Raw genomic sequence first — 15,226 nt, 5'->3', positions numbered from 1 at the left:
TCAAAAAAATTGCATGCGTAGCCTTATGGAGGCTGATAAAGTGCTGCTGGCGGCTGGGAGGGGCAAAAAATGGCCCGGATTTTGCTCATTTCTGCCCTCCCCAGGAGCTCTCTGAAAGCCTCCATAAGGCTCTGCACTGCCATTTTGGTGCTGGGGCGGGGCTTCGGGAGGCAAAAAAATGCTGTATTCGATGTATAAGACGCACCCAAAGTTTCAGCCTCTTGAGGAAAAAAGGTGCGTCTTATACTCCGGAAAATGCGGTAAATCCATTTTGTATTGTAGAGGTGTACAAATGCGTTTAAAAAATAAATTTAGCTTGATTCAGCAGCTCTTGCATTCGAAACAAAGCCTCAGGTACTTAACGTCAACTCTTCCTCCTCCGATGGCTGATAAAAATTCATCTCCAAAGTTGCCAGTTTCAACATGGCGTCTATATTCTTTCATTCTGCCCCACGTTTGCTCCTTCAGCACCCCTTAAGTGGGTAAAAAACAGGCCTTACCTCCTTGACGAGCTGTATTCTCGACCTGAAAAACGAATAAAAATAATATAAACTCTGCCTGGGAGACTTTGGGCCAATCCCTAGGAGATGAATTCTAGTCCCGTGTTAGGCATGAAAGTTGTCTTCGTGAATTTGGGTCAGTCACCAGGAGATGGTGAGTTCTAGTCCTGTCCTGGGCATGAAAGCTACCTGGGAGACTCTGGGCCAATGACCAGGAGATGGTGAATTCTAGTCCTGTCCTGGGCATGAAAGCTGCCTGGGAGACTAGGCCAATGACCAGGAGATGGTGAATTCTAGTCCCACATTAGCCAGCTAAGGGACTGCACCAGCCACTCCCAGCTCAACCCACATCACAGGGTGGTAGTTGGGAAAACAAGGTGTGTTTTGATATGTTCCCTTTGTGAAAAGTGTAAAGACGGGATAGAAACCAACTTCCTTCCTTCCAACTTGCCTATGTGGCAAAACATCCATGGGACTGACCTGATTTTACAACATTTTTTGGTGGCGGCCCTTAGTTGAATATTGCAATAATTGAAGCCCCGGATTGTTTCTTGAAGGGAGGGGGGCTTAGAAAACATGGCTAAATGGCAATAGCAATAGCAGTTAGACTTATATACCGCTTCATAGGGCTTTCAGCCCTCTCTAAGCGGTTTACAGAGTCAGCATATCGCCCCCACAGTCTAGGTCCTCATTTCACCCACCTCGGAAGGATGGAAGGCTGAGTCAACCTTGAGTGGGTGAGATTTGAACCGCTGAACTGTATATAGCAGTCAGCTGAAGTGGCCTGCAGTACTGCACCCTAACCACTGCGCCACCTCGTCCGGGCAGGGGTGCAGGTCACCACTACCGGTTTGGCTGAACCGGCTGACTACTACCACTGCTCCAGCCTCATTCTACTCCAAGTCTCGTGGAATGTACCACTTGGCCGGAGCGTACCACTTGAGTCCGGCACAACCTGTTTCCCCAATTTCAAACGTTTGGTCCTTGGTAGCACTTACTGTAACGGGGAGAAGGAGAGCGGCTGTGGCGGCTGTACTGGCGCTCCCACTCTTCCCGCTCCTTCTCCCGCCGTTCCCGCTCCCTGCGGAGGAGAAAAACGGGAGGTCAGCAGGGGATGAGGCACAGCGCCACCTCCCCACCACACGGACGGGGAAAATCCATTACTTCATCCGGATCTTCCGAGCCATGGCCCGCAACTCATCCTCTCGTTCCTGCGAGGCAAGATGGGAAATCTGGTCAGCCCAAGGATGAAAGCCACCCAGGGACACCTTCATAGCAAACCAACGGGGGTTGCTTTCTACAATAGCAATAGCAGTTCGACTTATATACCGCTTCATAGGGCTTTCAGCCCTCTCTAAGCGGTTTACAGAGTCAGCATATCGCCCCCAACAACAATCCGGGTCCTCATTTTACCCACCTCGGAAGGATGGAAGGCTGAGTCAACCCTGAGCCGGTGAGATTTGAACAGTCGAACTGCAGAACTGCAGTCAGCTGAAGTAGCCTGCAGTGCTGCATTTAACCACTGCGCCACCTCGGCTCTGTGCACAATGCAGTCCTCGACTTATGGCCAGTTGCTTAGCGTAACGACGGACCTACTCAGCCCGTCGCTCGGCTTCCTGCTCACCTGCCTTTCGTGTTCCTGTTGCATCATTTTCTCCTGCGCTGCTTTCTTGTCTGCTTTAACTGAAGAGGCAGAGCAAGAAAGTGAGGAGGGGGGACTGGGGGAGGGCAGGCGAGAGAAAGGGAAGGGGAGAGAGAGAGATCCCCTGGGTCAGATTGGTCCCAGCCCCCCGGTCCCCCAAAACCCAAAGATGCTTACACTGCCTGTTAAGCGCCTTCTGCATACGCAGCTTCAGTTTCTCCTGCGGAGTCAGTTTTGGCTATAAGCAGAAACAAAGAGGAAGGTATTAAAACGTTTGCCCCGAGCCTGGGGTCCTCCGTCCATTTGGGGAAGGCATAGGTGGAGAAAGGCAAGGGTCTCCTATAAATAAAGTATTATTGTAATTGAGTGGGTGGGAGGGAGGGGGAGATGTGAACAACGAGACAGCCATTCACTGGAATATACGAGAATGAAAAGTGTATTTTGAGTTCCCAGGGAGTAAGTACAGGTTACTCTGCCCCCCAGCAGGAGAGGAGATCCTATCGTCCCTTCTCAAAGGATCCACAAGGAACCAACTCAAGCAGTGTTTCTCAACCTTGGCCACTTGAAGATGTCCGGACTTCAACTCCCAGAATTCCCCAGCCAGCATTCGCTGGCTGGGGAATTCTGGGAGTTGAAGTCCGGACATCTTCAAGTGGCCAAGGTTGAGAAACACTGAACTCAAGTCTTATGTGAAAAGAAGGACTAGGGGAGACATGATAGCAGCTTTCTAATCACTCAGGGCAATCCCGTTCCAACCGGTACACGTGCGCAGTTCACGCACGCATCTTAGCGCCTGCGCGATGCTCCAGCTGCTCACGGAGAATCGCGCAGGAGCTGTATGTGCCATGCGCCTGCGTGGAAGCGCAGAAGCCTTTAAAGACGGCGGGTGGGCCCTTTGCCGTTCCTGGAAGTTTCTTACTTCCGAGTTCACCAACCAACCGGTCCCCGCGGACCGCCGTGGACCGGTTGAAACCCACCCCTGACTCAGGGGCTGCCCCAAAGAAGAGGGAGTCAAGCTATTCTCCAAAGCACCCGAAGGCAGGACAAGAAGCAATGGGGGGAAACTAATCAAGGAGAGGAGCAACCTGGAACGAAGGAGAAATTTCTTGACAGTGAGAACAATTAATCAGTGGAACAAATTGCCTTTGGAAGTTGAGAGTGCTCCATCCCTGGAGGCTTTAAAGAAGAGACTGGACAGCCACTGATCAGAAATAATATAGGTCTCCTGCGAGAGCCGGGGGTTGGTCTAGATGACCGCCAAGGTCTCTTCCAACCCGGTTACTATTACTAGCAAAAAAACCGGAGCTTGAACAAATTAAAAAATAAATAAAAAGCAGCTTATTTCAGGGAAGGTAAAAAGAAGCAAGTAGCATAGGCCGAGCAACCCCAGAATTCAAAATGCAACAAACTCACTAAGTGACAAGACAAAAGGGTTCCACCACAAAACCGCGGAGGACAAAATTGCGCTCGACGAAAGCGCGCATTTGACGTCATTACAGCGCGACGAAAACATCGCGCTGTGATCGTAAAATGTAAAAATAAAGCGAAAACCTTACCCTAACTCCCCCAAACCTAACCCTAAACCTAACCCTTAACCTAACCCTAAATCTAACCGTAAACGTAACCCTTAACCTAATGCTAAACCTAACGCTAACCCTTAACCTAACGCTAAACGTAACCCTAACGCTCTAAACCTAACCCTAACCCTAACCCTTACCTTTATGTGAATCGGCTTGCTTTAATTTTAATTTTATTTCAATTTTTAATTTTTTTTGTCGCGCTGTGATGACGTCAAATGCGCGCTTTCGTCGAGCGCGATTTTGTCCTCCACGGTTTTGACGGGTCACGGACAAAAGGCTCCCCCCCGCCCCCCGCTGGACACCCAAACACAATCACTACACATACACAACAGTACTGACTCAAGAGTTCATTTTCAAGCCATAACTGTGTTGCAAAAGATTTGTTGCGGGGGGGGGGGGGGGGGGAGCGTTACAATACGCTAATAGCAAACACAACAGGAGTTACTAGTTTTATTTTTAAAAATCAGGTTTTCTACTGCTGTTATTTTCTTGGGTATGGAGTGTGTGTGTGTGTGTGTGTGAGAGAGAGAGAGAGAGTGAGAGAGAGTGAGTGAGAGAGAGAGAGAGAGGGGGGGGGGGAATCTTCCCAAATGTAAAAAGAGATTGTGCCTAAGGCCATTTAAATATAGATATTGTTTTTGTAAAAACAACACGCCAAAAACCAGATGGATCTTAGTGGTCGAGAGGTAGCCTGGTCTAGTGGTTAAGGCACCAGGTTAGAAAGCAGGAAAACAGTAAAACAGCCTTAGGCATGAAAGCCAACTTTGAGCCAACCACCAGGAGACGGGGAGTTCTAGTCCTGCCTTAGCCATGAAAGCCAATTGGGTGACAGTGAGTTCTAGTCCTGTTTTAGGCATGAAATCCGGCTAGGTGACTTTGAGCCAATCACCAGGAGACAGGGAGTTCTAGTCCCGCCTTAGCCAGGAAAGCCAGTTGGGTGACAGTGAGTTCTAGTCCCGTTTTAGGCATGAAAGCCAACTGAGTCATTTTGAGCCAACCACCAGGAGACAGGGAGTTCTAGTCCCGCCTTAGCCAGGAAAGCCAATTGGGTGACAGTGAGTTCTAGTCCCGTTTTAGGCATGAAATCCGGCTAGGTGACTTTGAGCCAATCACCAGGAGACAGGGAGTTCTAGTCCCGCCTTAGCCAGGAAAGCCAGTTAGGTAGCAGTGAGTTCTAGTCCCATTTTAGGCATGAAAGCCAACTGAGTCATTTTGAGCCAACTACCAGGAGACAGGGAGTTCTAGTCCCGCCTTAGCCAGGAAAGCCAATTGGGTGGCAGTGAGTTCTAGTCCCGTTTTAGGCCTGAAATCCGGCTAGGTGACTTTGAGCCAATCACCAGGAGACAGGGAGTTCTAGTCCCGCCTTAGCCATGAAAGCCAATTGGTTGACTTTGGGCCAATCACCAAGAGAAAGGGAGTTATAGTTCCACCTTAGCCATGGAAATGGGCTCAGTGACTTTGGGCCAATCACTAGGAAACCGTTGAGTTCTAATCCGGTCAGGCCAAAAAGCCAACTAGGTGACTTTGGGCCAATCACTGGGAGACAGTGAATTCTAGTCCCACCTTAGGCACGAAAGCCATCTAAATGTCTTTGAGCCAGTCACTCACTCAGCCCAGCCCAACCTTCCAGGGTTGTTTTTGTAGGGAAAACAGGAGGAAGAAGGCCTCTTGGATACGTTTGCCACCTTGAGTTATTTGTAAAAATTAATCAAGGTGGAATATTGTTATTATTATTTTTTAATTATACACATGCTGGCCACATGAGAAATCAAGACAGCCAAGCCATGAAAAGCTTCACGTCAAAATTGTTTTTTAGGAAGGCCAATTCTCCTTTTGAACAAGAATCAGAATTATCAGACAATTTTTTTGTTTTTGAAAAAAAATAATATCAAAAGCCGCTGGGCTTTTCCTGGTTTCCATATATCTGCAATTCTTCCAGGAATCCAGAGAGGCTTTCAATCTTGTTTGTACAGGGCAGGATTCCAAAAGGGCCCCTGTTTTGCTTTTCAGACGCTTTTTCCTGTCCTGTCTGCAGCCCTCTGACTCGCATTACGTTTCCGCCTTCCGCCAGGGGATCAAAGCAACATCCCCCTCCCGACCAGGAATTTGGCCCAACTATTTAAAATCCATCTTCTGGAAGCTGCTGCCTCAAACCGTTAACTGGACCGATCCTAGCTCCCCTTTGGGAGCTGCGACTCAACATCCCTGGAATGTCCTCGGCTAGGAAATTCCAGAGGATGCAATCTGTCTCACCTAATCTGGGGAAAACACAATGGTGTGTGTGTGTAGTGTCTACCATGCCAAATCAACAGGGCGATACAGGTAGCCCTTCACTCAAGACCAAAATTAACCCCAAAAGTCAGACATGTGTGACATGAATTCTGACCCATTTTACCACCATGTTTCTTAAGTGAATCACTCCGAAGGTTGGAGACCCCTCCTGTAGAACCCCATCCCTATGGAGATGAACATCGAACCCACCACCACTTTCGGACTCCACGCAAAGGCGTGGTTGTGCCAGTGGGCCCCCCAAGTGGGATGAAACTCAACACGGGGGGCATTTCCCCGGAGGTGGGGGGGGGGGAAGAGTTACTGCTTTTTTATTGTTCTTGTATAGGACTTTTATCCGTGCAAGACACCCTGAGTCATTAATTTGGGCAGCCACACGAATTTTCCAATGAATGAATGAATGAATGAATGAATGAATGAATGAATGAATGAATGAATGAATGAATGAATGAATGAATGAATGAATGAATGAATACTGCCACCCGGTGCCAAGAGATCTTGGAAAAAAGTAAAAATAAATAAAATAAAATAAATATAAAATATAAAATGGAAGAAAGTAATAATACAATAATAAAATTAAAAATAAAATAAAATAAAATAATAAAAATAAGTAAAATAAAATAAAAATATATAAAAAATAAAGTATAAAAGTAAAATTAAAAATAAAATAAAAAATAAAATAATAATAAAATAAAATATAAAATGGATGAAAGTAGTAATACAATAATAAAATAAAAAAATAAAAATGAAATAAAAATAAGTAAAATAAAATAAAAATATATTAAAAATAAAGTATAAAATAAAATAAATAATAAACTAATAATATAATAAAATATAAAATGGAAGAAAGTAATAATACAATAATGAAATAAAAAAATAAAATAAAAATAAAATAATAAAAAATAAGTAAAATAAAATAGAAATATATAAAAAATAAAGTATAAAATTAAAATTAAAAACAAAATAAAATATAAAATAATAATAAAATAAAATATAAAATGGAAGAAAATAATAATACAATAAAATTAATAAAATAAAAATAAATAAAAATAAAATAAAAATAAAATAAAAATAAGTAAAATAAAATAAAAGTATATAAAAAAATAAAGTATAAAATAAAATAAAAAATAAAAATAAACTAATAATGTAATAAAATATAAAATGGAAGAAAGTAATAATACAATAATAAAATAAAGTAAATGCTACCACCTGGGGCCAAGCGATCTTAGAAAAAAATAAACAAACAAACAAATTTTGCCACCTGCTGCCAAGTGATGGGGGGGGGGGAGTATATATAAACAAACAATTGCTACCCCCCCCAGTTCCAAATGACCTTGGGAGGGGGGGGAGCAGGACATTGATCTCCTCTAAGGATCTATTTAAAGGAGACAAGAAGCCTCCTGATTAGACGGCGTTGATTTCCGGAGGCCTTAAATGACCACTCTTTTCTTAGCCTCTCCCCCCCACCCCAATAACCTCCCCACCTGCTTTTACTGGCTCTACAAGTTTAACTCAGGTCGATAAATGGGTGGATTTGGCCTCCCAGCTAGCCACCCCATTTGCAAGGCAGAAGTCAATTCGCCTCCCGTGGAAGGGAGGGGAGCCTCACCAGGTCTTCCCAAAACACCCCCAGCCGGCTGACAGCCGCTCACAAAACTTTTCCTTGGCAGCCAAAGACCGAAGCACCACTGGGAGACCATCAAGTCCCCGCAGCAAGTGTGGGTTGGCAGCAAAGGGGTGGGGGGGGGAGGGAGCTGGCTGAAAAGGCCCACCTCGCCCCCGAGCAGGGTGGGTTTGATTTAAATCGGCTCGATTTAAAAGGCTTGATTGAAACCCACTCAATTGAAATCGTAATTTTTAAAGGGCAACGGTCATCTCTGTCCCGCAGTTGACTCACCGAGAGTCCCAATATTGCAGAATATCTACAGCCTCGGGCTACATAACTAAGCTCCGTTTCACGCTGAATAAACTAAATTACGGATGTATCTTCATTTTTTTTAAAACTATCTTTAGATAGATTTTATTTTTAACTCCAAAAGCATTGCGTTAAAATAAACTTGATAAAAATCAGAAAAAAATCCGATTTAAATCCAAAAGCATTGCGTTAAAATAAACCTGATAAAAATCAGAAAAAAATTCGATTTAAATCAAACAAATCCGATTTAATTTACTTTTTTTTAAAAAAAAAAAGAAGAAAAATCATCTATTTCGATCCACCCGGCCACCGAGCCAGTCAAACCAATGGTGGCTAAAAGGTGGCTACTTCTCTCCCCCCTCCCAGCTGCAGCTGAAAAAGGACAGGATGGGCCTAGGATTGTGCACCAATCAGCAATTCAAGCCTGCCTGTAAAGGTGGGTCCTCGACTTACGGCAGCAGTTGAGCCCCGGATTTCCGTGGCCGAGCCACGACAGAGGCTAAAGGGAGCTTGGCCCCAATTTTGCGACCTTTCCTTGACGTCGTGGTCAAGCGAATCGGCGCACCCGTTAAGTTAGTCACAGGGTTGGTGAAGCGAGCCTGGGTTTCCTCGGGGACTTCGCTTGTCTGACGGTCGCAAAAGGGGATCACGTAACCCACCCACCCCCAGGGACGCTGCGATCGTCGTAAATAGATAGGAACCAGGTTGCCAAGCATCTGAATTTGGGCCACGTGAACGAGGGGAATGCTTGCAACGGTCGTTAAGCGTGAAAAGTGGCCGCCGGTCCCTTTTTTCCCCCCCACTGCTGTCGTAACTTCAAAAGGTCACGAAATGAACTACTGTAAGTCGAGGGCTACCTGTATAGCATGCCTTGCTTTGATCGCGATGCTTTTGACACCAATACCCCCCCCCCCCCAAAAGCAAAGATCAAACGATTTCCATTTTAACAGGCTTGGAAGCAATTGCCCCCCCCCCCCATCTTGAATCCCCAGAGATGAGAGTATAGTTGTGTTTTCTGCAGGCCTTCAGCTCAGCATTCAAGACCATCATTCCGGAAAATTCTTCATTCTAATCTTAAACTGATTCACAAGTGGATAATCTGAGAAACTTCCAGACAGTGAGAACAATGAATCAGTGGAACTACCGTATTTTTCGGAGTATAAGACGCACCTTCCCCACCCACCCAAAAAGAAGAGGGTGAAAATCTGGGTGCGTCTTATACACTGAACACAGCATTTTTCGGTCTCCCGAAACCCCTTCGCAAAAATGGACGTGCAGAGCCTTTAGGAGGCTTCCAGAGTGCTCCTGGGGGCTGGGGAGGGCAGAAATGAGTGAAAAACAGGTCGTTTTTTTGCCCCCACCCCCCCCCCAGCGCCCAGGAGTACTCTATAAGGCTCCTAAAAGCTATGCATGTCCTTTTTTTGATGGAAAACGGGCCTGTTTTGGGAGGTCTGCAAAAACTTTTTAATTTGACTCTTCAAAGTCTTGGTGCATCTTATACTCCGAAAAAGATGGTACGTGCCCCTAGACCTTTGTGAGTGATCCAACATTGGAGGTGTTTAAAGAGAGATTGGACAGCCGTTTGTCAGGAATGGTAAAGGCCCCCCAACCCTCCCCCTGCCCCCCGGTCCATGGACTAGTCCGTGGAGGCCAGAAACTAGACTGTGGAAACAAGAGAAGCCCCATTTGTGGAATGCAGGCACTCGAACCCACAGCTCAAAAACCTCTCTCCACAGAGTTACGTGTCTAGTGCCCAAAAGGTTGGGGAGCCAGCTGGACTAGAAGACATCCAAAGTCCCTTCCCAACTCTGTGATTCTGTTATTTGAAGACTGGATGAAGTAACAAGAGGTGGCCTATTTTGTTCTTTAAGACAGGGGTCTCCAACCTTGGCAACTTTAAGACTTGTGGACTTCAACTCCCAGAGTTCCTCAGCCAGCAAAGCTGGCTGAGGAACTCTGGGAGTTGAAGTCCACAAGTCTTAAAGTTGCCAAGCTTGGAGACCATTGCTTTAAGAGAATTAAGGTTGTGGGTACAACACTGATTCATGGTGTCTTTGTACAGCAAGCAAACCTGCATTTTATGGTCCCTTCCAACTCCTGTTATTCTGTTAAGTTCTATCTCCGCCCTTAACTAAAATACGAAACCATCAAGCACGGCCATGCAAAGCCTAGAACAGACCCCCCCACAGAGCACACACTCTTCCTGCATCTCTATGGTTCCCTGAGTCTTTTGTTTTTCTGCAGTGGTGGGAGTGAAAAGAGGTGAGGTTTAAATTCTTACTGACTTTGGCAGCTCCTGTCTCTTTACCACCAGCCGTTTCAGCCCTGGGGGGAAAAAAGGAGAGAGAGAGAGAGAGAGAGAGATGGGTGTCAATCAAAAGATGGACGCCAGGCAGAGATTAATCGGAGTCAGCAAAATGTCAGGCCTGCAATTCTATTCCTTTTAGAATTTTGGCCTGCCACAATTTCTCTTTTTTTCATTATGCTGTTTCTTTAGTATAGTTGATGGGAGGGGGGAATAGACAGGAGTAGGATTGTGGAATGTATTGTTGTCATTCTTTACTAGAAGCCAAGGTCATCTTTTGTCTCCGCACTTGTACACCTGACCGGAAGCAGCTGGGTGGAGACGCCAGCGTGGAAGAAGAAGATTGGACCATGTGATGGATTGTGGGTGTGGGGACAAGATCATGAACTTTTAACTGGGTGGGATTCTGATGTCATTTTCCAAAAGGGATTAACACAGATGTGCCTAAGATGTCTGCTTTATTAAATTGGAACTTTAAGGATCGTTTTGCCTTGGACTCTGATTTAATTCTACATGATACTTAGAACACTGACACAATGTGCATGCCTTCCAGTGGAGCTCCAAGGCTAACTCCACAAGTCCTAACGGAGCTATTCCTTTATTTTAGTAATACTTTTATTAGGTTTTCCAAGATCTCTTCAGGGCAGTAGAAGAAGATAGTAACATTACAGCCTCAACCTGTTGCTGATTAATATGGACTAGCCACTTATGGACTAACCAACGTATCTAATTAGGAAAACCCAAAATCAGCTTTTTTGCTTTCTTTCATCTCAAGCATAAAATCGGGAATTAACTTCCAAGGAGAAACCAAGGGGGTATTTGGTTATTCAATTTAGCCCCCCTCTACTAGTTTCATCACTTTTTCCCAGCCTTCACCCATGGTGGAATTAAGGCTACCCTTAAAAGAGGCCACGGAAGCTTTAATTTAGGCAAAAATGCAGCAGCCATCACAAAATTACACTGATGGCCGGCTGTCTTTTTAAAAAGCACTGATGGAGGTGAATATTTGTAGCTCAGGGTTGAACTGTGGGGTCCTTGGTGCTCTCTGAGCTTGGTGGTTTTCTTGCAGACGTCTCATTACCCAACTAAGGAACATCATCAGTTCTAGAAAAGAGGGGGGGAGGCGGTTGTGAAGTGGAGGAGGGGAGGAGGACGAAGACGGAAGGGTCCTTGGTGCTCTCTGAGTTTGTTAAGTATGCTTGCCCCCTTGAGGTATCTATAAAAAACAATCAAGGGGGGGGCGGAGCCTGAATGCCGTGACGAGACGACGTGCGATCTCAAAGCTCTGAGATCGCACTCGATACTTTTATTGCTGGGAGGTTCTAATGGACCTAAATCATCCCAAAGAGATGGTGAATAGGAAGATTACATCTTGCTGATCTCAGGGATATCGTAAAATCTCCGAGAAAAGCAGGTTTAAAGTCTTCGGCTGGCAGTAAAAATTCCAGTCTTTCAAGGCTGACAAAGTCAGGGCAATTTGGAGAAAAAGTGTTTAGCTGGTAAGAAACTTTTATTGTTTAAAGAAAAACGGACTGCCTAAAAAAATCTTAAAACTAACTTAAATCAAAGAATAGAAGAACTTAGCGGCGATTTTGATCTTTCTAATGGTTTTAGACAGTGGTTATCTTACTTTTTAAATGCTATTTACATGGACTGATTCTAAGTAAACCTTTTCAAATGGATGGAAAAAACAAATCAAGGTGGCGTATAAATAAATAAATACACGAAATAGAAATAAGTAAAACGGCACACTCACTTTTTCAGTTTCTCCCCTACCGCAGGTGAAACCGCAGGCCTCAGCATTTTCTCTCTGGCTGGAGACACTGACCGGCTGCGGCTCCGCGATTCACTCTCACTTTGGCTGCTGGGGCTGCTGCTCCAGTGCCTCCCTCCTCTGCTCCACCGATAATGTTCCCCAGACCGGGAATGGCTCCTGGGAATGAGGGAAGAGCCTTGCATTCAGGCAGAGGGATCCACCCTTGCAATGTTATGACGCGTGGACTTCAACTCCCAGAATTCCACATCCAGCCAAGCAGGGATATCCAACCTTGGAAAACTTTTAAGACTTTTGGACTTCAATTCCCAGAATTCCCCAGCCAAGCAGGGATATCCAACCTTGGCAAACTTTTAAGACTTGTGGACTCCAACCCCCAGAATTCCCCTGCCAGCCAAGCAGGGATATCCAACCTTGGCAATTTATGACTTGCGAACTTCAACTCCCAGAATTCCCCATCCAGCGTGGCTGGCTGAGGAACTCTGGGAGTTGAAGTTCGCCAGTCTTAAAAACTACCCAAGTTGGAAGTCCCTGCATTGGGGGCACGTCTACCCTTGTTCCCCACGAAGAGGCACGCAGGGGCACCCTTCCCCTGCCGCTTGGCTCACTGACCTGGATCTGCGCCGAGAGCCGTAACGCCAGCCCCGCTCTGTCGACCGCGACCTGGAGTGTCGGCGCCCGTCTCGAGAGCCTCCAGCCGAGTACCGCCGGGTCCTGCTGTGGGACCGGGAATACCTGTGGCTGCGGGAACGGCTGTAGCCGCCGGTCCTGTGGTAGCTGCTTGTCCGATGGGACCGTGAGCTGGACTGCGAGCTGGAGGAGGAGGAAGTGGACGAGGAAGAGGAGGAGGAGGAGGTGGAGGAGGAGGTGGAGCGCCGCCTGGAAGGAGGAGAGGCAGGATGCTGGCTGGTCACGCAGGAGAGACCAGCAGTGGAGGAGAAAGGCCGAAGGACGTCCCCAACTGCCAAGGTCTAATCCTGCCGGACGTTCCCCAAAAGGAGGAGGGGGAAAAAAAATGCTTCCAAATTAACCACCACGGCTCGGTCGTCTGCAATGGGTCGGGCTGCCCTTTGCTTCCCCACTTTCTCTTGTCTTCTTCAGGGCACCAACTTCCTGGAGACAGGAAGGGTTGGGGAAGACCCCGCTGACTTCCACGCCACGTTCGGCTCAGCCTAAATGCAACAGGCACGGGGAGGTTGGCGGGCTGCTAGATCGGACAGCTCAAAAGGGGAGAATTGTGAGCCTTCAGCTCCCAGGGCCTTTGCCCCGACCTAGAGAATTGCCAATTTTGTTTTTAAAGGGAGGAAACATTCCCTTTAAAGTTTGGAAACTGCCAGGGAAAGGCTTATTTAAAAACCAAACTAATAATAATAGTAATAGTAATTAAAAAAAGGTGCATGGGGATCTACCCTAAAAAAGTGGGACCCCTACAGAGTTTATTATTGTTTGCCACAAGACCTCAAACAGGACAAGGGGAGGGTGGGGTGGGGGCAGTTTCCAATAATGTCAATGTCAACCCTGAAGTGAGGCCCTCTTGGAGGCTTCAGGGTTGCCATGAAGCAAAAGAAGGGACGGGGAAGGGGAGAAAAAGCTAAGATGGGAGTTTTGTGGCCAAAACAATAAAAGTTTCTCCTGTGGGAACCAAGGACGTTCTCGCAGGTGGCTGGGCAGAGAAGCAGCGAAGTAACCAAGCAACCAGCCAGCACCTTGATTGGACAGCGTGACCTGTGACTTGCGGGGGAAAGAGGGGGGGAAACTTTTTAAGCTGCAGGAACTTTCAGAGTCGGCTTTCACCAGTTTTTGCCAATATAGATGTATCCAATAAACTGTTCTTTGAGGAATCTGCCTGCCTCGGAGTTCTGCTTTCGAGGGGTGCATTGCTTGGGACGCTGACATCAAGCCAACTCTTCCTTCAACTCTCCGATCTAATCGAGGCTGCTCTCCGGGGTCCTGAACCCCGTCTGCTCTCCTGATTGAGAATTATCCAAGGAATGCACTTATAAAAAACAGGACTCCAAGGCAGGCAAGTTCCTCGAAGAACAGTTTCATTGGATACATCATATTGGCACAACTGGTGAAAGCACACTCAGAGATTTCCCACAGTTTTCTCCTACCGTATTTTTCGGAGTATAAGATGCACCTTTTCCCTTCCAAAAAGAGGCTGAAAATCTGGGTGTGGCTTATACACTGAATACAGCATTTTTTTGCTCCCAAAATCCGGCCCTTCACCAAAATGGCCATGCAGAACCTGTAGGAGGCTTTGGGAGTGCCTCTGGGGGCTGGGGAGGGCAGAAATGAGTGAAAAACGGGGTGTTTTTTTGCTCAATTTTGCACCCCCAGTCCCCAGGAGTACGCTATAAGCCTCCTAAAGGCTATGCATGCAATTTGGGGGGGGGGGAAACGGGCCCATTTTCAAGAAAAACAGGGTCTTTTGCTTGTTTTTGCCCCCCCCAAAGCCCCCAGTAGCACTCTACAAGGCTCCTAAAAGCTATTCCATGCCTTTAAAAAAAAAAACCCAAAAAACGGGCCGTTTTTTGGAGTCTGCAGAGTACAAAACCTTTTTTTTTAAAATTTCCCTCTTCAAAACCTTGTTGCGTCTTTTTACCCGAAAAATACGGTAATTAAAAAGTAAAAGGTTTCCCCTTCCCCCCCGCCAAGTCACTGGTCCCGCTGTCCAAGACTGGGGTTCTTTAAGAGTCCCCTCTTAAAAGCCAATTTTCCCAGTTCGGTTTCGCTGACTGAAGTCTCGATGGCCTGCAATTATTTGTTGCCGTTTTGCTGCTCTGCCACAATTTTGCAGCTTACTAAGTTTTCCACGATAACGTGATAGAGAAATAAATTACAGGTAATCCTCGACCGTTCGTTTAGCGACGGTTCAAAGCTACAGCAACACTGAACAAAGGGACTTATGACCCTGGTCACACTTAATGATTGTTGCAGCAGCAAAGACACACACAGACATGCACACAGTAGTGTGATCAAAACCCGGGCGCTTGGCAACAGGGTTCACATTTAAGACGGTTTGCAGTGTCCCGGGGTGTGCGTGTGTCACCTGATCCTCTTTTAGTGACTTCCTGACTGGCAAAGTCGATGGGAAGCCAGATTCACTTCAACGACCGTGTTACACATTTTAAAAACGGCAGTGATTCCGTTTCGCAAAAAGCCGTAAAACGGAAGGGGGCAAATTCACCCATTTTTCACTTAGCAATGTACATTCTGGG

The 15,226-nt window shown here is 46.3% G+C and overlaps 1 protein-coding gene across 2 annotated transcripts in view; it reads right to left on the bottom strand.

Annotated features, from left to right (window-relative positions):
• Positions 1-15,226, bottom strand: part of CLASRP (CLK4 associating serine/arginine rich protein) — a 36,190-nt gene that overhangs the window by 1,149 nt on the left and 19,815 nt on the right. The window contains exons 14-21 of one of the 2 annotated variants that reach the window (XM_087728375.1): positions 12,618-12,884; positions 11,988-12,164; positions 10,212-10,251; positions 2,320-2,380; positions 2,125-2,183; positions 1,665-1,711; positions 1,499-1,581; positions 501-525 (exon numbers count right to left, since the gene is read on the bottom strand). In XM_087728375.1, coding sequence (XP_087584501.1) covers positions 501-525; positions 1,499-1,581; positions 1,665-1,711; positions 2,125-2,183; positions 2,320-2,380; positions 10,212-10,251; positions 11,988-12,164; positions 12,618-12,884 — 759 coding nt within the window. Of the gene's footprint in view, positions 1-500; positions 526-1,498; positions 1,582-1,664; positions 1,712-2,124; positions 2,184-2,319; positions 2,381-10,207; positions 10,252-11,987; positions 12,165-12,617; positions 12,885-15,226 lie in introns of those variants that run through there. The other variant, XR_015698404.1, reaches the window with a different exon arrangement.

Source organism: Thamnophis sirtalis, unplaced genomic scaffold (assembly GCF_051295495.1).
Source record: "Thamnophis sirtalis isolate CommonGarterSnake01/CBP01778 unplaced genomic scaffold, rThaSir2_p1.2 scaffold_13, whole genome shotgun sequence".
NCBI classification, from domain to species: domain Eukaryota; kingdom Metazoa; phylum Chordata; class Lepidosauria; order Squamata; family Natricidae; genus Thamnophis; species Thamnophis sirtalis.
Note: the sequence above shows the minus strand (reverse complement) of the source record. Positions and strands in the feature narration are given on the sequence as shown.